The 24,222-nt window shown below is 34.2% G+C and overlaps 1 protein-coding gene and 2 long non-coding RNA genes across 14 annotated transcripts in view; 1 reads left to right on the top strand and 2 right to left on the bottom strand.

Moving 5' to 3' along the window:
- The first annotated feature begins 838 nt into the window (after positions 1-838).
- LOC104212803 (uncharacterized) lies at positions 839-4,667 on the top strand. Of its 4 annotated transcripts, none has more exons than XR_707454.2 (6): positions 839-950; positions 2,332-2,441; positions 2,897-2,979; positions 3,605-3,663; positions 4,192-4,414; positions 4,498-4,667. It is a non-coding gene; the product is annotated as an uncharacterized lncRNA (long non-coding RNA). The 4 variants fall into 4 exon arrangements; XR_707453.2 differs by having other exon boundaries at positions 2,323-2,441; XR_707452.2 differs by having other exon boundaries at positions 851-950; positions 2,272-2,441.
- Positions 4,668-12,078: 7,411 nt separating this feature from the next.
- On the bottom strand, positions 12,079-12,782 carry LOC138891257 (uncharacterized). The gene is made up of 3 exons (XR_011407625.1): positions 12,721-12,782; positions 12,495-12,638; positions 12,079-12,145 (listed from the first exon to the last, which is right to left on the bottom strand). It is a non-coding gene; the product is annotated as an uncharacterized lncRNA (long non-coding RNA).
- Positions 12,783-19,400: 6,618 nt separating this feature from the next.
- The window catches only part of LOC104220385 (crossover junction endonuclease EME1B-like), a 39,592-nt gene continuing 34,770 nt past the window's right edge, over positions 19,401-24,222 (bottom strand). For 7 of the 9 annotated variants that reach the window (XM_070174672.1, XM_070174668.1, XM_070174673.1 and 4 more), the window contains 2 exons: positions 23,341-23,455; positions 19,401-19,964 (listed from right to left, as the gene is read on the bottom strand). In XM_070174672.1, the coding sequence (XP_070030773.1) occupies positions 19,782-19,964; positions 23,341-23,455 (298 nt within the window). In that variant the 3' untranslated portion in view covers positions 19,401-19,781. Of the gene's footprint in view, positions 19,965-23,340; positions 23,456-24,222 lie in introns of those variants that run through there. The other 2 variants (XM_070174675.1, XR_011407698.1) reach the window with 2 other exon arrangements.

Here is a 24,222-nt window from a genome sequence, read left to right as displayed (position 1 = left end):
TCCCTCGGATTTTTATGGACAGGGATTGCAGGAAATATAAGAGCTCATAAGGTTTACCAACAAAGGAAGCCAGGGAGAAGTCACACAGTACAGAAGCAACTTTTTGTTGGTGTAAGCACAATGGACTTCCAATTATCGTGACAGTTCTATTTTCTGAAAGTAATGATAATGAACGGAGTTAATAAATGGCAAGTGCAAAAGCTCAAAGTTCAGTTTTCTATACCCAGACAGCCTAAGAAAGATCGTCGAAGGTCAATGAATTTTTTTTTAATAAAAGATTTGCAGATAAATGAATTGGCTCCCAAATATACTTATACACCACAAGTTACTTAAGCTAACAAATCTGCTTTTGGAAGTTGAAATGTAATGGCTCAAGTGAACTATTACAATTAAGTAAAATTCATTTATGCAGAGAGAATTCCAGGATAATAGCGTTTGAATCCATATAGAAGACCTCTCGAATTGAGTTTCTCAAACTATATCTCTAATAACAAAAAACTTATACATCTCATAAAAATTTATGCACTCTTTTTATAAAACAACATAAGTTTGGGCCGGGCTCAGCACGGGCCATTCTACACTAGTATATATTAGAAACGGCAGTTTGTATGCACGAAGACATGTTTGTCATGGGCATTTTTGTATTTTTATGCCAATTTCAGCATTTTCATTCTCTTCGATGTCCTGACATGTGCGTGCTCTTTGTAAATTGTTACTACTATATACAATTGGTAGACGGTAGTGTATACTGTAAAATTGGGCTCATTTCACCTGTGAATAAACACGTGGATTGCAACTCTCTTTAACCAAATCACGTGTACCACTACTTAGATTGATTGTACAAGATTAACAGCCCTATTTGGGAGACTTTGCAATTTTCTTTCTCCTTCCCTGAGCTCCCTACTCCTACGCTCTCTGCAATTCTCCTCGAAGTGCAATCTATCTTTTCGGTAAGTTTTTCGACCTTTTCTTTGCGCTGCTCTTTCTTCGTCAGTCTTTCAGTGTCGGGTCTATATGTTTTAATGAGTTGCTTCTCTATATTCCACACTCTTTTAAAGTGTGAGTTTTTTCTGTTGATGGTCTTTGATTGTGTGAAAATGGTAGTTATCAGATTCTTCACTTCCAATTATTGCCACGAAAGCTATGTATGTGTTCGTTTTGGTTGGATTTCTTATACTGAGGTTTGCTCCCTCTGGGTTTTATACTAATTTGAGATCTCTGTGTTGAACTTCGTATTTACTTCTTTTACTTATTTACCAAAGTACGTATACGGGTAGATACGCAAATTGCACAACACTTTACCATTATTTTAATTTTATTGGCTATTTAATTAGGAATTGCATCTGCATTTGAACAGAATTTAGCTTCGAAGTTGTAGGGAAAAACCCCTTTTACATACAGTGAAGTCCAGACTTTTAGGAGGTCTGACAGAGCCCAAACGTAGAACTGAGACTCTGCGCCTCTCATGAACCATTGGGTCGCCTAGAAAAGTATCTACTTTTGTGTTGAAGATAAAGAGTACTACAAAAAGGGAATCTATAATAGAGAGCCAGTGTAATAATTTTCAACCAATTGGGTTAATGAATTAGACGTTGATTATTTTGATATTACATGGTTTGCTTCACCCATCTTTTTTTCTTATCTCTTTGAGTTTATTTTATCAACTTTAATTCTTACATGATTTTCTATTAATATTTGGAAAGTTTAATTTTTGAATAATGAAAATAACAAAAAAATGTGGTGATTCAAGGGCGGACTTAATGTTGCCCTTTTAGCTATAAATTTTCCATCTTACTCCTTCTCCACTATGGTTGCACTCCTGCCTGATAGGAGAATAAAAGTGATTGTAAATACCCAATATATGATCATTCTCGATTTTGTTCATCAATCCTTCTTTCGAATTGTGAATGATATTCAATCAAGAGTAAATTTTAGAGAGGGTATAGTTAGCATATTCTGTTAGTCGTGGATAAATGATCACTAAAGCTTTCACAGAAAGCAGAAAAGAACCATCTTATCGTCTCTCTGTATGATAATGGATAAATTGTCCTATCTAAAATCCGTAAGTCTTAATTTTTTCTAATTATGTTTTACACATTTGAATTTATGCTATTAATGAGCTGCAAATGCCCAAAAATATGTTATCGTGTTTCTCTTTGTCTCTCTCTTTTTTGGGTTTGTGAGGGTGGAGCATAAGGTTCAGTTAAAAGAGATTAATTTTTTATATTTGATCCTTTCTTTATGGTTACCCCTTTCTTTTCCGTCGTTGAGATGAGTTGCTTAATGAAGAGCTTGGAAGGAACTATATGGAAATTTTGTCAGTTTATCCAGGGGATTGAGATGTAGGCTTGAGATGAACACATGCGTATTCCAACAATATCATCGAGATATAACCAACCCCTCAAAGGAAAATAGTGAACTTGGGTGTACTATCAACAGAGGTACAACTTATTCAAAATACTTTTATTAGCTAATTCTTTTTGCAGTCCATAATGTGTGTTGCTTTAGAGGACAATTTTTCCTTCATGATTTTTTTTAATTTATTTATTGTTAAAGGTGATATATTACTTTCAGCAGAAAGTGCTTTAAAATTATTTAAAACCGTAGGCTTACATTATGAATTGTATAATGAGCTCAAGAGTTCAACCATGGTCTTAATGTCATTTGCATTAGCCATGTTGCACCAAAAAAATAAAAAATAAAAAAAAAGATATTCATCTTATTTAACACTAATTACAGATTTTAGTTTGCTCTAAAAAAAATCTTGCATTCCTTTCTTTCCGAATTATCCACCAAATCACTAAAGAGATTGTGTTCCAGGTTTCCTTTTGCCTTTTCTAAACCTCTAAGATGCCACCTCTGTAATAACTCCTTTGTTTTTATTGGCATTGTCCAGGTGACCCTCAGGTTTTTCTTCATGATTTGAAGCATACTGCTGCAAGTTCATCACAAAATATGGATTATTTAGAGATTATGTTGGTACATCTTGCGCCTTTACCTCCTTAATTTCTTTCTTCTTGGGTTGTCCATCTTTATCAGAGCTATTTGGACTTGAATTATAGTGTGATTGCTCCTTGTGATTGCTGGTAGTTTAATATCTGGTGCATCTCTTGAATTCAATGTCTATCTCAACACTAAAATGGAAACTTTGGTGCACTATTTTTTCCCCTCTCCTCCTCCTCTTCCATAAAAAAGGGAAAAGAAAAAGGCTATGCTTATATAGAAAGTAAGAGAGAAAGAAAATAGGAAACATGTGTCTAAAGGTTGAGAAACAATTCTCTTCCTTGCAAGCGATAGTTAATCAATCCAAGGGGAATCAATTTGATATACTCAAAGTTGAAATGAGAAATTGTCCTCTTATGTTCGTCCATAATGGGAGTAGGAGAAAGGAAAGCGCACTCGATCAATTACTATATTGTGTCGTAAGACAAAAAGTCAGTTGGACACGTGGGAACATGTAAATAGGTATGTTAATAATGTAGCAATTTATACTTTTGTGTGTGGTGTGTCTGATCTCTTTAGTATTATTTAGTGATGCACGTCTCCGGTGCAATTCTTTAACTCTTCAATTTTATCGTTTTGAATATTATTTCTCTTTCTCTAGGTGATTATCTCCAAGGATGACATCGATATTCTTGACTTTGCTGGTTGGAAGATATAAAGGTGTGAACAGGATGTTTTGCTCTTGCATATAAACTAATATCAACCTAGGCGACATAATTACTATTCAAAATGTGTGGTTGAATATATGTTGGTCCTCTGCATATTGACATATTAAATTAGTACTAGCTGTCTTGAGAAACTTGATTATGACAAATAGAAGTTGTAGGAAGGATTAACTATGTTTTAGCAACTTTTCTCAAGTGTAGACAGAATTTGCAACTTTTAGTTTGGGATATTCATTCAGTGATATTTCTTTTTCTTTACTTTTAAGTTTCCTTTATATGTGACTTTTCCTAATTTTCATTTATATGCTTTTTGCACTTCTATTGCGTGCAATTTTCTTTTGCCAACATAGATTAACTTGTTGATCATTACTATATATGTAAGTGCTTATTGATATTCTGAATGGTCATAAGGTTCAGCTTATGCTTCAACTTTCAAATTAAAGTTCCTCATTTTGTGGTTAGCATGTTACTCTTTACTTACTTTTTTACTTCTATCTTTGATCCAATTATATGTCGACAAAAGATGGAAAGGCAGATGGAAGTCGTTGTGTAAGAATTGTAATGTCTATGAGTTCAAGTAATTACACTTCATTATTCAGACTTGCCAAACTTATTAGAAGATATTGGCTTTCCCTTCTTGGAGAAGATGTATTCAGCGAGTCGTCTTTTTATGCGCAAGAGATATGGAGAGAGTACAAGGCCAGAAGAAATCTTGCTGATTGTGCTATTGTGGCTGAAGAGCTATGGTTTGTGGTCTTACTTTTTAAAAACTGAATCTTGATTTTATGTCTTTATTATAATTATTGAAGTGGTCATGTAATATATGTAGGTAGAACGTCTTGGATTTTGCAGCTCTCAAAGGGAGTTTTGTGTCATTCTTCAATATGGAGAAACCAGAAAGTACTATACAGTGGAATATAGTGTACAAGGGTCTATGGGGCTATTGATTTGCGTTAAAGACATTAAATTTATTTTAATAAAGAAAATCTTTGTGAATTAGTTCAATAGGTCAATTTATTCTTCAAGTATCAATAATCGTGAACAGATTCTTTTTACCTTTTAATGTTGTGTAGAAGATTCACGATTCCATATGGGCACAATTTATATTTCACTATGACTATGTGATTTGAAAGTGAAAGCCCTACTTTTTCTACCAGTGAATGTTATTACAGGATTTTATACCTATATTATATGAATAAAAATGTTTATCAACAATTTTCATGAGTTGAAACATCTCAGTGCTGACATGTTAAATTATCAACTTTTTCATTGAAGGTTGAATGTTGGAGACAGGAAAGAAATACTTCTTTAAGTGCAACAATCGTGTATGCTAATGTATATTTGTCAGGAGGAGAAATAAATTTTGGGAGATCAATCTTCAAAATTAATTGTTGCATCTTATTTGTTGGTAATCTGGATTCTATACTTCGATTTAGATCTGGAGTTGAGCTCTTTTTTTGCTTCATATCTGCTGCCATTGTTATTTCAGCATGACCATTGTTTCAAAGTTATTTCAAACTCATGTTATTTTTTCACAGGCTCAAATAAGTAGCCTGCAGTGTTGGGCCCGTGATCCCTATCTAGTATGTATATATAAAAGAGAATTTTTCACAAAGCACCATCTTTTAGTCCTAATTATCAATTAATAGAAACCCTTTGCTATATTACGTCCTATAGATATCTTTTATGCAATTATATAATGTATTTAATGTATTTAAGGTAGTGTATTTAATAATACAACAAAAATTAGCGGCGTACAAAAAGGAAATCCAGCTATTTCTGAAATGTATTTACCTGTATTCAAACGTATGTAGCGCTAAATACGTAACGTATCTGCGCAATATCTGGGTCGACGAAGATGTTAAAAACGGAAGGAAATCAAATCAATTCTGATTTCCCTAATTTTACTCAACAAACTTAAAAGTTATCCCATCAATCTGTATTCTTCTCAAATTAAAAAATACAGAAACGTGAAAGAAACGAAGAAACAGAGCATCTTGCTTCTATATTGTGCGATTTTCTTCTCCTCCTTATCGATTGCGACAAATTATATACAGAAGAAGGTATAACTCTTCTATATATATGGCAAGCTTGACAGTTTTGTTGCGTCATTCTGGAAAGTGGAACGATGAGGGCAATTATATCGACTTTTCAATTGAGGGAATACTGATTAAGGAGTATGCTTCCTTTAATGATCTAGTTTGTTCAATTTCTAATCAACTGGGTATAGATTTGAGCACAAATACCATTAAAATACAATACAATGTTGAAGGCAATCGCACGCCAATGGAAATACACAATGATATGGGTTACAGAGTGTATGTGAAATTGAAAAAAGAGAACAGAGAATTTGGGATGTATCCTCTGTGCATTACAACTATGGAAAAAGAGCTTATCTCTGGATATGGTTTAAATCAAGGCGACATTGTGCAGATAGACGAAGCAGTTCAAATGTACGATTCCGATACAGATTATACACTAGCTATAGAACTTGCCAATTCAGGAGAAGCGATTGGAGTGTTCGAACTCCACAAGGATTTGATAATTTCAAAAACTAATCAAAAGGAGGTTATGGCTGGACAAGTGTATAAGGATAAGGCTACATTGAAAGAGGTGATGAATAATTATGCTATAGCTCAAAGGTTTCAATTCCGTGTTGATCGGTCTAATGCTGTCAGGTTTGATGTTTGTTTAACTTTGTTGTATTTAGTTGTAGTTGTGTGTTTCCTCCAGATAATGAACACCTTTGAAAATTTATATTTGTTTAGTGTTCTTAATAATATGTATTCAGGTGTATTTTACTATTGAAAAAATACAACAGTGGCTATGATTATTTTCATATTATGTCTATAATGTTACTAAGTGTTTGATTATTCATACGAATGTATTTAGTTGTATTTATTGTATTTAATCACATCTAACAATATTGGAATTCGTTAGTATACAAAATTACATATACACAGATATCAATTTGGTACTTTATGAATAGGAAGTATATATGTCAGATTCGTTAAGTTGTCTGATGTATGAACTTTTCTGTCCAGCTATGCATTAATATGTATTTCAGAAGATTGTGATTGGAGGTTTAAGGCTTCAAGCATTAACAAATCGGAATTATTCAAGGTGAGAGAATTCAATGACAACCATACATGTCCGCTGAAGGATAAAGTGTACGAGCAGCGACAAGCTAGTAGCAGCCTTATAAGTGGTATTATAAGAACAAAGCTTACAAACCATAAGAGGAAATACACTCCGAGGGACATTATTGATGACGTGAAATCAGATCTAGGTGTTGATGTTAGCTATATGTTGGCGTGGAGGGCTAAAGAAAAGGCAATGAATTTTCTTAGAGGTGAACCGGCTGATTCATACAAAAAATTACCAGGATACTTATATACAATGGATAAGACATATCCAGGTTCTCACATAAGAATGGAAAAATCGTCAAAGAATGAATTCATGTACGTGTATATATCATTGTATGCATTTATAAGAGGGTTTTGATTATTGTAGACCAATTGTTGTAGTGGACGGAAGTCATCTAAAATCCCACTACACCGGGACATTCGTTTCTGCAAGCACGTTGGATGGGGCAGGTGAGTACCTCAATAATAATACAATTTGTTAATATTTAAAGCATTGGAAAACATGTATTTAAAAACAATTATATTCAATTGTATTAAACAGGTCATATATTGCCACTAGCATACGGTGTTATTGATTCAGAGAACGATGCTGCTTGGACGTGGTTCTTTGAGCAATTCAAGATAGCGTACGGTGTAAGGGAAAACATGTGCATTGTTTCGGATAGAAATGAGAGCATCATTAAATCTGTATCGAGAGTATATCCGGATTTACCGCATTGTGCTTGCATATGGCATCTATGGAATAACGTATACAAGAAATTCAAAAAGAGTCATGCCAAGTTGAGTGAGATATACTTCTCGATGGCAAAAGCATACACACAAACTGAATTTGATAGTCTGATGGAGAAGGTTGAGAAGGTAGATATTAGGGTGAAAGAATACTTAGAGTTAGCTGGTTACGAAAAGTGGGCTAGGTTGTATGCACCTGTTAACAGGGGATGGACAATGACGTCAAATATCGCTGAGTCAATCAATGCAGCACTAGTTTCAGCAAGGGAATTGCCAATATATGACTTCCTCGAAGAAGTTAGGAAGATGTTTGGTCGTTGGAATTGTAGTAACCGTAAAGAAGCTACTCAGACATACAAGACGCTTGGGAAAAAATACTAGGAAATGCTGGAGTTGAATGAGACCATGTGTACCCGTATGACTGTAAGTTAATTTTTTATGGCATTGTTGTATACAACTGAATACATTTTTTTAGGCAGAACTACTGGTATGCATTTTTATGAATAGTTGCTTGAACTAGTAAATAATATAGATGAATACAGGTAAATACATGTTATTATTAAGACTGTATGCATGTGATAATGATTACAATGGAATTCAGGTGATTCATACAATTTAAATTGATTGGAAATAACTGAAAACATCTGCTAAAAAAAGGTTGAATACAAATGCATACAAATGCAGACTGTAGATAAATACAGTTGCATACAGTTGCTGGAATCAGCTGAATTTAACTGAAATTGAATGAAGTTGCAATTTTTGAAGTTGATAGTAACCATTTAACTCAGTAGTATATATTTGTTAATTCATGTAAATGTGTTCAAAACGTATATTTATGTTTTTAAATGTAGGTGGTACCATCAACTGAATACTTACATACTGTTAACGATGGTGGGAGGAATTACACAGTCTGTCTGCTCGAGAGAAAATATGTTTGTGGGAGATTCCAAATTGATGAATTGTCATGCCCACATACCTGGGCTGTATTGAAGAGCAAGTTTTTAATGCCTGAAGAATATTGCTCTAGCTATTACAAGCCAAGTACAATTGTAATGACATACAATGTGCCAGTGTACCCGTTACCGGACAAAAATGACTGGAATATACCAGAGCATGTTGCAGAGGAGGTTGTACTACCACCCAAATGGAAAAGACCTCCTGGAAGGCCAAAGAATAAGCGTGACAAAAATTTAAGTGAATTGCTGTTGCCGAAAAATCAACATTCATGTAGCATATGTGGGCAGGGAGGACATAACAAGCGAACTTGTAGGAATGCTCCACGTAATAAATAGTTGTATTCTGACATGTATTGGTGACTCGACATTATCAGCTATAATGAATTCTTTTTTCGAAGTAATATATTGTGGAATGACTTTCGTTAATATTTTATGAATTTATTTAGTTGAAGTATTTTTATATATAAAAATATATATATGATTTGGCTGTGAGAGTATCTTAGTATAGTTGAATACAACTAATTCAATTCCTTAATATAGGTGAATACAACATGTAGAATAGAGTTGAATATAGGTTAATAACACAGTTTAATTCAACTGACTTTGGTGGAATACACTGTAATACAGTTGAATACAGATCTGGACATCTGGTTGAAACAGTTGAATTTAACTGACATTGGATGAATATAGGTAATTCAATTGTTTAATACATTTGAATACAACATGTTCAATAATGTTGACTATAGGTTAATACTACAGTTCAATTAAATTGACTATAGCTGAATACATATGAAATCAGAGAAAAATACAGCTGAATACGGTTGAATAATACAACTAAATACAAGTTAATCAATATAACTTGTATTGTTTCTAGTCAATTCAAAGTTACATCTGAATGGATGCAGCTGAATATACTTGCATACCAACTGTAGACAACTGATAAATACACTTTAATACAACTGAATTGAACTGAATAATATAGATTAATACAATAAGCTAAACAGAATAATACAACTAAATACAACTGCTTAATACTGCAAGATAAAGCTGTTCTTATGCAAGCTGAATACAATTCAAAAATTGGCATTAACAAAAATCATTCAGCATACATAAAGTTTCAGAAATTTTAACTAACATGTGCGTTAGCTAAAACCTGTTCAAGCAAACTTAACCAAATTTCAGCATGTAAGTAAATAGCATCTACGACCAAAACCACTACAATCAGTATCATTGTTCAAGCTAAACTCAAAAAAAAACCTAAAGCTATTCTAAAACTATCTGCATCTTTGCCTCCGACTCAGAGATTTGTCTTTCAATCTTTGAAGGTGCTTCACTCTCGCTTATTGCATCAGCATCTATCTTGCGCATAGCATAGTCCCATAATAGAGTACCATATCTTTGACGGAGAAGAGTGGCATCAAATGGTGTTTTTTGTGTAATCTCTCCAATAGTGCTCAGAAACTCCGCGAAGGCTGCAACATGCACTCCACAATCCCTAAACAATAATTGATTGAAACAGAATATAAATTAATTAATCCATATACTATGTATAAAATATATAAGAATGATGATTGGATAACATGCTGCCCGCTTTCTGTTGAGGCAGATTTGGAACGAAGATAACTTCAAAAGGTTCGTTATGATCCTTGTTTGTGTATGCGGGATAAGAATACCAGTGAATGCCTTGACTATCTCTGTAAAAGTCACTAATTGACAGATACAGAGGTAATAGCTTAGCTAGCTTTACAATCTCAGAGACTACGTATGCATCATGACCGGAAGACGTGTACGAGTCGTACACTTTGATACATCTATCTTTGAAAGTCACAACAACCAACACCCAATAAAGTTTTTCCTTCAAGTTCACTAGTATCAAGACATTATCCACTGTATGCCAGGGTACATTAGCATGTAATCTGTAGCCCCTAATATACTCACATACAACGTCTTCTTGTTTTGCTACATTAGCATTACTATCTGTATCTTCATACCTGTCATATATTTCATCTATTCTTGTCTTGAATATACAATCAACAGTAGTAAACGTGAAGTCCCTATGCTGATTGTACTTGCCCATCTTTCGCAAATAGTAGAATATGACATCCATATGCTATAAACAAAAGAGGTTGGTAGATAGTGTGAGTTTATTTGCTTGAACTAAGAAATAATATATAAGAATACCTCAATACAGATGCTAAAAAAAGTTGAATACAACTGAATACAGAAAATAGAGGAATACACTGTAATACAGGTGAATACAACTGTATTTAGCTTATGGACTACAGTTGAATTCAACTGACATTGAATGAATACAACTAATTCAATTCATTAATATAGGTGAATACAATATGTAGAATAGAGTTGAATATAGGTTAAAAACACAATTCAATTCAACTGACTTTGGTGGAATACACTGTAATAGAGTTGATTACATATCTGGACAGCTGGTTGAAACAGTTGAATTTAACTGCCATTGGATGAATACAGGTAATTCAATTGTTCAATACAGTTGAATACCACAGTATCAATAAAGTTAATTTAACTGTAATACAGGTGAATACAACTGTATTCAGCTTATGGACTACAATTGAATTCAACTGACATTGAATGAATACAACTAATTCAATTCCTTAATATAGGTGAATACAACATGTAGAATAGAGTTGAATATAGGTTAATAACACAGTTCAATTCAACTGACTTGGTGGAATACACTGTAATACAGTTGAATACAGATCTAGATAGCTGGTTGAAACAGTTGAATTTAACTGCCATTGGATGAATACAGGTAATTCAATTGATAAATATGGTTGAATACAACAGTATCAATAAATTTAATTATATGTTAATAATACAGTTCAATTCAAATTGACTATAGCTGAATACATAGGAAATAAGAGAAAAATACAGCTTAATAATACAACTAAATACAAGTTAATAAAACAGCATGTTATTATTTAAAGATAAGATTATCATTTTTGGGAAAGACTCACATTGTCATCCCATAACTTCCCGTAAATGGATAGAAGGTAAAATCAGTTTTTGGAATCAACTTGATCAACTCCAAAATCCAATGGAATGTGAAGTATAAACTTGTTTTTCTTGTAATGGTCGTCGAGATTACCTCTACAAGTATGATATAAAACTCATTATGTACATACCTTAAAAAAATGAAAACATAATACAATGAACGGGGGAAAACTCACTTCTGATCATGTCTTGCTAGAAGACCTTCACGAACCCACTTGTCATATTCTTGAATGAGTAACATAGGATGTGGACCCGTTATTGGATCTTCCTCTAACGGGTGTCTTTTTTCAAAGATGGGTGTCAACTTTACAAAGGAACATGCTGTAAATAATTACGATGAATGCTGATTATTACGTTTGTAAAATCACTTACCTCCTGAGTCGAAGTTAGACTGATAAGGCGAAGAGTTCCATCTACTTGGTCGCCTATTTCGTTGAGGTTGCACTGGTGTGGCTTCATCTTTTTTTGCACTTGCGTGAACAACTATTCTAGTTTCTGGAATTTGACTGGGTAGAAACTTGTCGTCAAGTTCAAATTGAGAAACATAGAATTCTTTAGATACATCCTCTTGGTTTGTGGTAGATGGTATGATGGACGGTACCTCTGAAATAGTTTTCTGGTAGATGTATGTATCATTGTTAGCATGGTAACTTAATGTTAGAAAAAAGATTAAATACATATAAGTAGCTAGTATACATTACAGAAAATGCAGATTAACCAAGCAGAATACATGTAAATACAGTTGAAATAAAAATAAATACGGCAGTTTAAAGTGAAATTACAGATTAAGTGTAACACAGTTATGAATACATTTAAAAAAATATGCTCTATATGTTAAGATTTAAAAGTCAGAATACATATATATAGAGCTGAATAACATTTAAATACATCAGTAAAATGGCTAGATTAAAACATATATAAATACAGCTAAATACATATGTTCAATATGATAACTACTTTTATACCTCATTATTATCTCCGACATCTGTGTCAATGCCACCATCATGTCTCACTATGGGTTCAGTTTGCTGATTTTGTTGAAGTTGGTCTGAAAGCATCTTGAAGTTATCATTGATCAATGTCCTTAGAGACTTGAACTCTCCAACAACCTTAACAGTACAAAATAGTTAGAAAAATACTAAAACACATAGCTATCAAACTTTATTGATTAATCGGTGGGTAAATACTCACGTATTCTTTGAATGATTTTAGGTCTTTCCTCAAAGAAGATGGGTCCTCATTTTGGCCTTCTGGGAGATGATGGTCATGCACAACTTTATGTCCAATGTCAGAAAGACAAACAGGAGGGACTTTGGGCTGATATTCTGGTTCTTTTGTAGGAATCTTGGGTTGTTCTTTGACCTTCTTATGTGGCGGTGATGAAGATGGACCAACACTTTCAACATGTTTCTTCTTAGATTGAAGATTGGGTGTAGGAGAAAAGTCATTTGTATCCTGTCCCGATTTGTCTGAATGCGCAGGAGTAGGTATTTTCTCAATATCGGCGCACACTTGAGGAATCTGAAAAACAGCAAGATCTATATCTAGAGGAGTGATGTCCTTGAACACAATTTGTGAACAAAAATAAGTTATGACTTACAAAAAACATATTAATGCATAACTGTATAATGCTATATTCAGGTGTATTTAACTCTGTTGTATTTTGAATGTATTAAAATGTATTAATATGTATGCAAGTATTCATGTATATAAGCTTATGAATCCAATGAATACAACAGTAGGCTTCCCCTCTAACTGAATGCAAATGTATGCAAATTATAGATGTATTTGTGTTCAATTATCTTTAGAATATTGATAACATTTGTATATTACCGTGTTTCCGGTGTCTTTGAACATGCCGTTCATCAGATAAGAAAATGTTGGCTGATTTCCGGTGGTTCTCCAATTGAGTATTCTGGGGACCACGTCGCAGACTCGGACTGCAATTTTGGAATCAACAGAAGAACAGCACTCATAAAACCACACTTGCATAGCTAGGGGCATCCCAGCTATCCTGTAATACTTCTTCAAAGCATCCATCTTCTTGCTAATCGAGTTTATCAACATCTCAAATGCTTTAATACCCCAATGATATTCAGAATAGCGCCCACTCTCTACTAAGTCAAAATCTAGCCTCCGTATAGTTGCACTATTCTTCTCAGATGAAAATATAAAGGTGTGGATGAAATACAACAAAGATATCTTCAAAGCATCCTCATCATTGTCGGGGCCCCATGCCTTGTCATTGAAGCATTGTCTCAAGTGTTTCTTCTTTACAATATTAGCACTTCCAAAATAAGTCGCAATAAGCCGGTTAGGAGGAGTTTCACTAAACTCAAAATCTTCATCTTTACCTACACATTTGAGGCCAGTCACAAGCGCAAACTCCCTTAATGTGAAATGTAATTCAGTACCATTGACGTATACTGCAAATACATTGTTTGGAGTGCCGTTTAACTGTCGAGCCATGAAGCATCTGAAGAGTTGATGTTGAACATCAAATTGCTTCATTTGAAGAAATGAGCCAAAGCATGTATTGCCGAATTGTTGGAACTGATCGGGAGTAAGCTTATCTTTTAGCTGAGATACTATATCAGTGTTAGTGTAACTACTAATATGGGGTGCTAATTTTGGCTGGTGTTTCACAAACAAATCAATTCCCTGCAATGAACATTGAAAGATACATGTTAATACAGATGAATACATTGCAAAAATACATATTAAGATTTTTTGGAATACATGTAAGACATGATACAGTGACAAAGCCAAATGCATGTCAGACAACTACAAACACTTACAGAAGACTAGATACAGTGACAAGGCTAAATATATGCTAACATACTTTGTAACATACAGATATAATACAAAATATTTCAGATGAATACAACTGAATACATATGAATGCAATGAATACATTTGAGGTCAAACTGGACAATTGAATTATCACAAATATATATTAGCAAATGCTAAATACACATGAATACATATGAATACAGGTAAGATTACATTAAAAATGAATTGTTGGAAACAACCAAATACATATGAATACATAAACATACTGTAGAAGAAACAGACTACACTATACAAAAAGGTACAAAAATACAAAAAGATAGATATGAATACAACAGAATACATGTAACAAATACCAATTACCTTTTGGTTTCTTGAATCTTTCATAGGTTTTTTCCTCTTTGAGCCAACTTGATTTTTGGTTTCTTTTGAAGCTTCATCAACTTGGACTTCTTTCAACTTGTCCTTGTGTATTTTACTTCTTCTTTCATCAACTTTGGATGCTGATAAACCTGCAAAATCTTTCTCCGCTTGAGTCAGTTGCAACGAGAAAGAGGGCCCATCAAAATAGAGAATTTTGGTGGGTATACCTCTGGGTAGTCTGTTGAGTGGCGTTGCATCCGACATTAGAGAGAAAACTCAAAGAATCCTGGTGATTAACAATACAAATGGAAGATATATCAGAAAATTGTGTAAATTCGCTAAAAAAACTTATAGAAACAAACTAATGAAAAAGAAACCCTTTGCGAAGAAGAATTACCTACGGGGAGAAAATTTCCAAAATATTGTTAAGCTTGCGAAGAAGAATAGCCTTTGGGGCGATAATGGCGGAGGAGGGTTTTGGAAATTGGAAGTGTATGGAACGTGTGTTTGTGGGAGAAGAGGGAAAAGTGTATTGAAGAAGAGAGAGAAAAGCTGATGAGAGGAGATATACGCAAATTAGGTGGGAGAAAATAAAAAAATGAGATTAGAAAAATATTTTGTAGCATATATTAAGCCTTAATTTTAGGATGGAACTAAATTTAGATTTTTTGCTATAAACTAATAAAGGTATTTATAGAATGTAATATTTTAAAAGGGTATTTATAGAATATAAATAGGGTACTAACCTATTCTATAGGTGGTAAAATTTCCTATATAAAATGGACAAGAAAATGAAAATATGGTTTTAGTGTACGTTAGTGCGTTATGTGCATGGGCCCTGAAAGTGACTTGGATTTATAATATTTACAAGATTGTGGTAGCTTCGAGATTCTTTTTAAATATTTTTTCACAATTTGATTTTTCAAATATCAAAAAAGAATTAACTTTTTTTTAAAAGTTGTCCTAGGAGTAAAGAGCCTAGGAGCATTTTTTGTATTTTCAATGAACAAATTAAGGTTAATATGGTCAATTATATTTACATTGTTAATTAATGTCAAAAGGTGAATTTCTTAATGTGTGTAAAAACAGCCAAAAATTACTTAAAATGAACCAAAGGGAGTACATATCATAGGATAAAATGTGTATATAATAGCTGGATTTGGTGAATGTATGGGTATTTGGTTGTTTTGGGATATGATGGGAAAAGTGGCCACTTTGAGAAATTTAGGCTTATTTTGGTACAAAGACTATAAAAAAGCATATCAAGTGGTGGTTGAGCCAATCTTGGGTAGTGCCCATAAGCTTATTAAATAATCTGTTTTATTCCTAATCTTGTTTTTTAATTTCAAATTTATCACAACTTTCTGAAGGGAAGGAGCTTTTTGTTTATCTTTTGAACGTACTTAAAGTTAGAATTGTTATATTCCAAGAAGGAAAACAAGTTAAAGTTGGAAGTTATTCTGTATAGAAAGTGTATGAAAATTAAGTTAGAGGTAACCAACGACATTAGAACATACAGAACTTGTTAAATATACATTACAAGGCGAGTTGATCGAAATCTTACACATTTTTTATGGAAATAAAAAAAAAATCATTTCTTTTAGAAGAATTTTTAGGGGTAGGTACGTCCAATAAACAAAATGAAAAATATTTCTATATCAAACAATCCAGTAAAGTCTACCAAAAAAAAAAAAAACCAAGATCTACTAAACTAAGACGATAATTCCTGTTTGTTGTGATGTCAAAATAATTATTATAATAAAGAAAAGCCGTCTCACGCAAATTAAAAACCAGACAAACTGGATAAATGTAGAGTATTCCTCGTTTTCCTCTTTTATTCTTTTTCTCTTTCCATTTTTTCCTTTTGGTTTTCCTTTCTTTCTTTTGTTTTTTATTAAACACGGGAGTGGTTGAGGGGTTGGAATGTCATTAGAGGTGGAACAAAGATTTGAACTTTAAAGGTTCGTAATTATAATTATTTTAAGTTAATGAATTCTAAATTAATAATTTATATATATTTAATGAATTTATTAAAACAAATACAAGATTTGAATAAAAGTTATTGGCTTCGACCGAATCCGTCACTCGGCCCCTGCACTATGGCAAAATGGAGTTATCAAGTTGCGTTGAACTCCACTTACTTAGGGGTCGTTTGGTAGGGTGCATAAGAATAATGTTGAATAGGGTGTATTAGTAATGCTGGTATTAGTTATGCTTGCATTAGTTATGCTGGTATTAGTTATACTGACATATTTCTTATCCATTGTTTGGTTTGATGTATTTAGCATTGCACAATTTCTAAAAGAATTACTTGTTTACAAAAATGCCCTCAAAACCAATCCATCACTCTAACTTTTTAAAAGAGACATATTTTGAGAAATATTTTTATATGAAAAAGTTTTAAAAAAATTATTTGATTTGTCTACATATATTGTAATATAGAACTAAATATTTATTTATAAAAAAAGGAATATGTTAAGTATTTATTTATTTACTAGAGCTATAATTTTATTTCTCACTACTTGGATTATTTTAAACTTGCATTTAATATAATAACTAGCATATTTTAATCAAGCATAAATTTTGAAGGATAATTTTGTCTTTAACTAAGCTAATGCATGCATTAAAACTCATTGCATTGCTAATACCATGGTTTTTTATGCATTAGTTATGCATAGGATAATACCAAATAGGATGTATAAGTAATGCTTGCATAACTAATGCATAGGTTCAAAATGTCTACCAAACATGGTATTATTAATACACAACATTAATGCATGCATTATTTTATCTAATGCATCCTACCAAATGACCCGTTAACGTCATAGGTATTGTGGGCCCTGTATCACGAGACTTTGACATGGAAAATGGGCCCAAATGAGGCCCAGTGGATTTTCTAGGAGACAAAAATAGCAGTAAGTGGGCATTCCTCTTTTAAGATGGCTAAAAACTGGTGTTCCTGCATTTACTGGTGGACCTTCCTTGTTCCCTGCTTGTTTATACCTCACACTAAACACTTCATTTTGGTGCCATCAATTTATACATAAAAGGTTCTATTAGTTTCTTTCACTTTTTCCAATATCAATACTATGCTTTTATTGCCACCAAGGAGTTTATATATATATATATATATATATATCCATTTTTTATTAATAGTCTCGAATTCAAACTTTAAAAATTAATAGGAAGTATTTTTCACTTAACGGGCCTTGAGAGACACAAATTCCTATAAGTCAAATTAGCGGATACCAAATGGATAGTTAAACCAAAAAAGTGATGTTATGCCTGTTGAAAAATTAGTGATATCTCAAAAGGTAATGTCATCTTGGTTTGGAATTTTTTTTTTCTTTGAAGTATTATTTACATCTACTTATTATTTAGCAAATTCTTTTACATTTAATAAAGTCAAATTAGTCGTTACTAGCCATTATCTAGCCGTTAACTAACCGTTGGAGCAACACCTATATAAACATGGTATTTGAATAGCTTAAGACACACTTTCTAATATAACTTTCTGAATCATGTTTTCCTCCTATATGCTGGATTTCTTTCTTGGTTTTTCTACTAGTTTTGTTCCTAGAAGAGCTTATTGAATTCTAAGAATATGCCTAATTTTATTTATTATTGTGTGGGCAAAATATCTTTAAGGACGGTTTCCTTGACACGCCTCAAGCTAACTTCTATTCTCCCTAACCAATTTTACAACAATGCCTTGACCTCTAACATTTACAATCCTATCTAGATCTTTTTCCTTTAGTTTTCGTCTTTTCTATTTATCGATTGTTAAGATGTAAAGATTCAACTTAAAGAAGTAAACCCAATTAGGAAAATTTGAACATTGGAATACTTGTTAGGGGCAAATGAAAATCATGATTTAGATCCAAGATTAGCAAATATCTATTCTCCTGCCAGCAAGGCGTCTAATATTCTCCCCCACATGTGCTATTGTTAGTGCATGTAAATATTTTGACAATCTGCTAATACAATACTTCCAGATAGATGATTCTTTTAGTAGGGCGCATCTAAATCTTGATGCGAATAGATATAGATTTTTCAACTGCTTCTAAAATATAATTTCATACTTTAATACCTAAATTGTAAGAATTATAAATTATACTCAATACTAAAAATATTTACCGGTGTTTGCAAACCTGTATTCAGAAGGCAAACTGTTTCACTACCAAATAAAATAGTCATCCTTTCTAGATTGTTTATGGAAAGCATAAATAAATATGTACAAAAACTCTATCAACTACAACAATTTATCATTTCTCCCCCCCCCCCCTCTTTTTTTCGGTTGAGGGGTGTGGGTAGGATAAGGGAATTATATTTGAACAAGCTTTATTTATAAACCAACCACTGTCACAACGAATCAGAAGGAGTGAGGATATCTAATTATGAAAAACCAAAATCTTAGAGTCAAGCGCTAGCTTTGATGGCAGTGTTGGTTATCTGTTGCTCTAGGAAAGATTTATCAGATTTGTGGTCTCAAAACTGCTGCGTTATACTGATTAGGTACACCAAAAACAATGATTAAGGGGAATAAACATCACAAATAATCTTAACGAACTTTTAGCCGACTAAACAAATAGCAGCATTTAAATTTAATCAACTACAATAGGAATGTATATTTTCACACCATACCTATACCTTGTGGAAGTAGAGAGGTTGTTTCCGATAAACTCTCGGCTCAAGAAAAAAAAGTAGTGAAGAAGCCATATGGAAAAAATTAAACTAAATCAAAAATAAACATCTTTGCTAAATGCTGAGACTCCTTTCAGAATATAGAACAATTAACGAGAACAGCTAAGCTATCATTCCAATGCAGTTAACACCAACTCTTTACCTACTATTACGGCAACCAAAATTCAAAAAGGATTATATACAATTAATATACTAATTCTCTTTTTAGAAAGGGAATTCTTAGATGAGATTTGCTCCAACCAGTAGCCCATTTGCTCCAATCTTGGTGGGCATGATTACCTTGGCAACCTGTGCTTGTGGGCTAGATAGGTTAAGCAGTGAATTAGTCCAGATGCACACAATATAGCCGTCACAATCGATAACCCTCAACAAAGAAAAAAGAAAAGGAAAAAAGATTATTCAGCAGAGTGCTGGCTGAAGAAATCAGCTCCACCCTCAATGTCATCTGTCTTGATGCTTCCACATTGAGCCATCAATATTCTGTATACTCTCCTAGAACAGATCTCTCCCAATTTTCTATCATCACCCAACATGTTTTCGACTTTCAAATCTTTCGGCAGAAATTCTTTCTCATGTACCTGAAATTTTCAAGAGAAAAAATGTCAAGAACTCACGTTACTCCTAAAGGATCAACATATTTAACGAATGATATGTGTAACGACCCGAACCGTCGTTTCCTGTATTTTCGTCCCGTATTCCCCGTTAAATGCTTATTCATGTTTCAATATGTGTACTTGGTGAATTTGAGTCAATTCGGATCGAGTTTGGTATGAAATGAGACAATTAGTCTCTTTAAGGAAGAATTAGTTTGGAAAAGTCAACCGGACGTTGACTTGTGAGTTAGAGGGCTCGGAATTGAATTCCGATGATTCAGTTAGTTTCGGGGGATGATTTAAGGCCTAGGAGCGCAATCGGAATTAATTTTGGAGGTCCGGTGAAGAAATTAGCTCATTTTGGCGAAGTTAGTATTTTGGCGATTTCCGGTTGATAGGTGAAATTTTGATCCGACGGTCGGAATGGAATTCCGAGAATTTCTGTAGCTTCGTTATGTCATTTTGGACTTGTGTGCAAAATTTGAAGTCAATCGGACGTGATTTGATAGGTTTCGGCATCGGAAATAGAAGTTGGAAATTCTAAAGTTCATAAAACTTGGATTGGAGGTTGATTCATGATTTTAGCGTTGTTTGATGTGATTTGAGGCCTCGAGCAAGTCCGTAATGTATTTTGGGACTGGTTGGTATTATTGGTCGGGGTCCCGGGGGCCTCGGGTGTGTTTCGGATGCCCAACGGGTCATTTTTGGAAGATTTTTGCCGTTTTGAGCATAAATGTAATGATCTAAAGGTTCATTTTTAGTTCTAGAGATCCAAATTTGATTTCGAGACTTCCAGAATTTAAATCATGAATTATAGGACTGATCTGGAAATTTTGGTTTAATTTCATCAAGTCGCGATTGGGTTTTTGACGTGAAATGTGAGTTAATTGTTTAACGAGCGAAATGGGTATTGAACTGGGCAAACGAGCTCCGAATTGAGTTTCGATTGAAGGGTTGTGTTCGTATTATTATTTGTGACTCATAGGAACAAGAATCGTCTAATTCCGAGTTCGTATGATGGAGTTAGAGCCATTTTAGTGAAAAATGGCTGTGCTGCAAATTTCTTAAAAGCTGCTGTATTTTCTGCAGCAGTGAACAGTACCCGCGCGTGAAAAGGGAACAGTGACCTCACGCGCATGAACAGTACCCTCGCGTGAACAGTACCGAAAATTTCTGGACAGATTTAATGTCCAGCAGTCCGAGTTTGGTCATTTTTTTTGACTTCCAAGCTCGGATTTTGGGCGATTTTTAGCAAGAAATCTTGAGGTAAGTCACTTGTGATTATTTCTACTCCATAATATTGAATAATCATCGAATAATCCGACTAGATTACATGTTTTTGAGGAGTAAATTGAAGATTTAGGCCTAGGAATTTGAAAATAAGATTTGAAGATTTGAGGGGTCATTTGAACTCCGATTTTGGTAAATTTTATATGTACGGACTCGTGGCGAGACGAGGAATCCGGTGATGTGACTTTCGTAATTTTTCGAGAAGTGGGCCCGGGGCTCGGGTTTTGCGAATTTCGTGAATTTCGATATTTTTCGAGTCTTTTCGATTGGATTATATTCCCTTAGCCTATTGTAATGTATTCGTTGTGGTTTTGACCAGATTCGACGCGCGAAGAGGTAAATTCGAGAGGCAAGGGCATAGCGGAGTAGACATTGGACCGTCTTGAGGTGAGTAATGATTTTAAATGATGCACTGAGGGTTTGAAACCCCGGATTGCACAACATACTGCTATGTTGAGATGAGACACGCGTTGTATGATGAGCGCGGGGTCATTTACTATTGGGGATTGTGACTTGTCCATCCCAGTTGATATTTTTACCGCGTAATTGATAAAGATTTATTGTTTTTCACTATGATTGGGCTTATTGTCATATTTGGGCTTCGTGCCAATTATCTGAAATCTTTTGTGAATTTACATCATTATTTTCCTCACGAATTGAAATATTATTTGAACTCAGTCCAATTGAATTATATTATTTTGTGAACTCAACTACATTTATACTCAACTCGAGATTTAATGATATTTATAATGCTGTTGAGCTGAGCACTATTGTTTTACTGATGCCCAAGAGGCTTATGATTATTTTCTGGACTGATTGAGGCCGAGGGCCATACGTGAGGATATGTTGAGTGATGTGAGGAGGCTTTCAGGCCTCGAGTGTTATATGAGGAGGCTTTCAGGCCTCGTGTGTGATGTGTGAAGGCTTTCAGGCCTATTGATATTGCGCTTGGGCTGTAGGAGCCCCTCCGGAGTCTGTACACACCCCCAGTGAGCGCAGGGTACCCAGGTGAGTTGGGAGTGGGCCCGAGGGGCTGATGTTGTGTGCTGGTGAGTTGGGAGTGAGCCCGAGGGCTGATACTATACTGAGATTTACATATTGAGCCCGAGGGGCAAGCTTTTGATTTATCCTTACTGTGGAAATTATTTGTCTTTACTGTTTTAAAAGAAGAATTATCTGATACTCACTATTTTACTGTATAACTGATTTTACTGCTTGGGATAGCGCTATATTGTGCCGTTATGAGATTTCATGTTTTCAGTCGTTATTTATTTTTATTACTCACTGGGTCGGAGTACTCACATTACTCCCTGCACCATGTGTGCAGATACAGGCAGAGCTGAGTTCGCTCCTGAGCGCTGATTCTTTCCAGACCAGGCGGTGACTAGGAGTAACGAGGTAGCTGTTGACGTCCGCAGCCCCGTTTTCTCCCTTATCTTTGTTATTTATGATAATTCCAGACTTTGTAAAATATTAGTAAACTCTGTAGTAGCTCATGACTTGTGACACCCCGATTTCGAGCTGAGTTGGGAGGGTTTTCCTTGTTCTATCACGTTTATTTCGCATTTAAGATTATATTGCCCATGATTTAGACTTATTCCTGCTAAGTAATTATAAAGAGATGTACTGTTTTGTTGATTGGCTGGCCTTGTCCTCACGAGAGGCGCCATCACGACCGGGTTGGGATTTTGGGTCGTGACAATATGTATCGAATCAGATCAGCCCTTCACCACAACATTTAAATGTTCAATATTATCAAGTTCTTGTTTAAATGGATCTTTTGAAGGGCACCTTAACAGTATCCTCATTGCTCAAGAATGAATTACATTTACCAAACAATACCAGCTCCACAATGTAAAAAGAGGAGGGATTATCCCCTTCATACTAAATAATTGACTACAAAACCTACTTGAAATCCCTGATATCATTAGTTTAAGAAATAAGAACTACGTACTAACACAAATGTAAAGACAACTAAACCCAATATCTAGGGTAAAAGTTTAATTAATCGGCATTGAAGCCTGGATATATCATAATATCCAAGGGGAATGAAGGAAATTTTATCGCCTACCGATTTACTTGGATCCATGTAAACATGCAAAAGAGATTTCATTGTGGGATATTTCTTCCATATGGCAATGGCAAATCGAGGTTGAACCTTTGGAATAGCCACCAATGCTTTCAACCTGCATGAGAGGACAGTTCATCAAATAATAATGCAGCACCCAAAACCAATGTAGCATCAAAGACACCAAAATGGGTAAAGTGGTAAACACGTGTAGAAAGGTAAGCCATGATGGTTTAAGGGATGGTAGTTTTCTTTTACCCACTAACATAGAATTAACAATTTTGAAACTTCAGCCCAAAAAGAAGCACCAAAGTACACTAGAAACTAGCCAAGACAAAACTAGCTAAACTGTGATCAACTCTGTGTCCTTTGGAGTCGAATGCAGCAGAGAAGACGGGATAAAGTATCAACAGTAAAGGATAAATATCTCTCTGAGTATACAGGACTGGTGATAGAATAAGCACATAGAAAAAGAGAAAAAATGCGACTTAAAACTCAAAGATAGAGAAATAACTCAAATTTGCAGAATTTGACAAAACTAACTTGGAACACGTTCCCTATATATAAGTATGATCTTGCTTTGCTTTGATAAGCCCTAAAAGATGACTGCAAGAGCTTAGCAACATAAAGAATACATTCAATTAGAAGGTTTCCCTGGGCAATATTGAGGGCCTAGCACAAGTTTTCAATTGCAAGGTCAGGGCACTTCCTACAACTTTTCTTGGTTTACCACTAAGAGCATCTACAGGGACCAAACTGTTTGGGACCTGGTAATTGAAAGGGTATAAAAGAGGCTAGCAGGTTCGGCAAAAAGGTACTTATCCAGAAGAGGAAGGAAGTATTGATCAGAAGTGCAAAATCGAGTTATCCCCATATAATTCAGGT

The sequence above is a fragment of the Nicotiana sylvestris genome, chromosome 5 (genome assembly GCF_000393655.2).
Source record: "Nicotiana sylvestris chromosome 5, ASM39365v2, whole genome shotgun sequence".
Lineage (NCBI taxonomy): Eukaryota > Viridiplantae > Streptophyta > Magnoliopsida > Solanales > Solanaceae > Nicotiana > Nicotiana sylvestris.
This window is presented reverse-complemented; position numbering and strand designations above follow the sequence as displayed.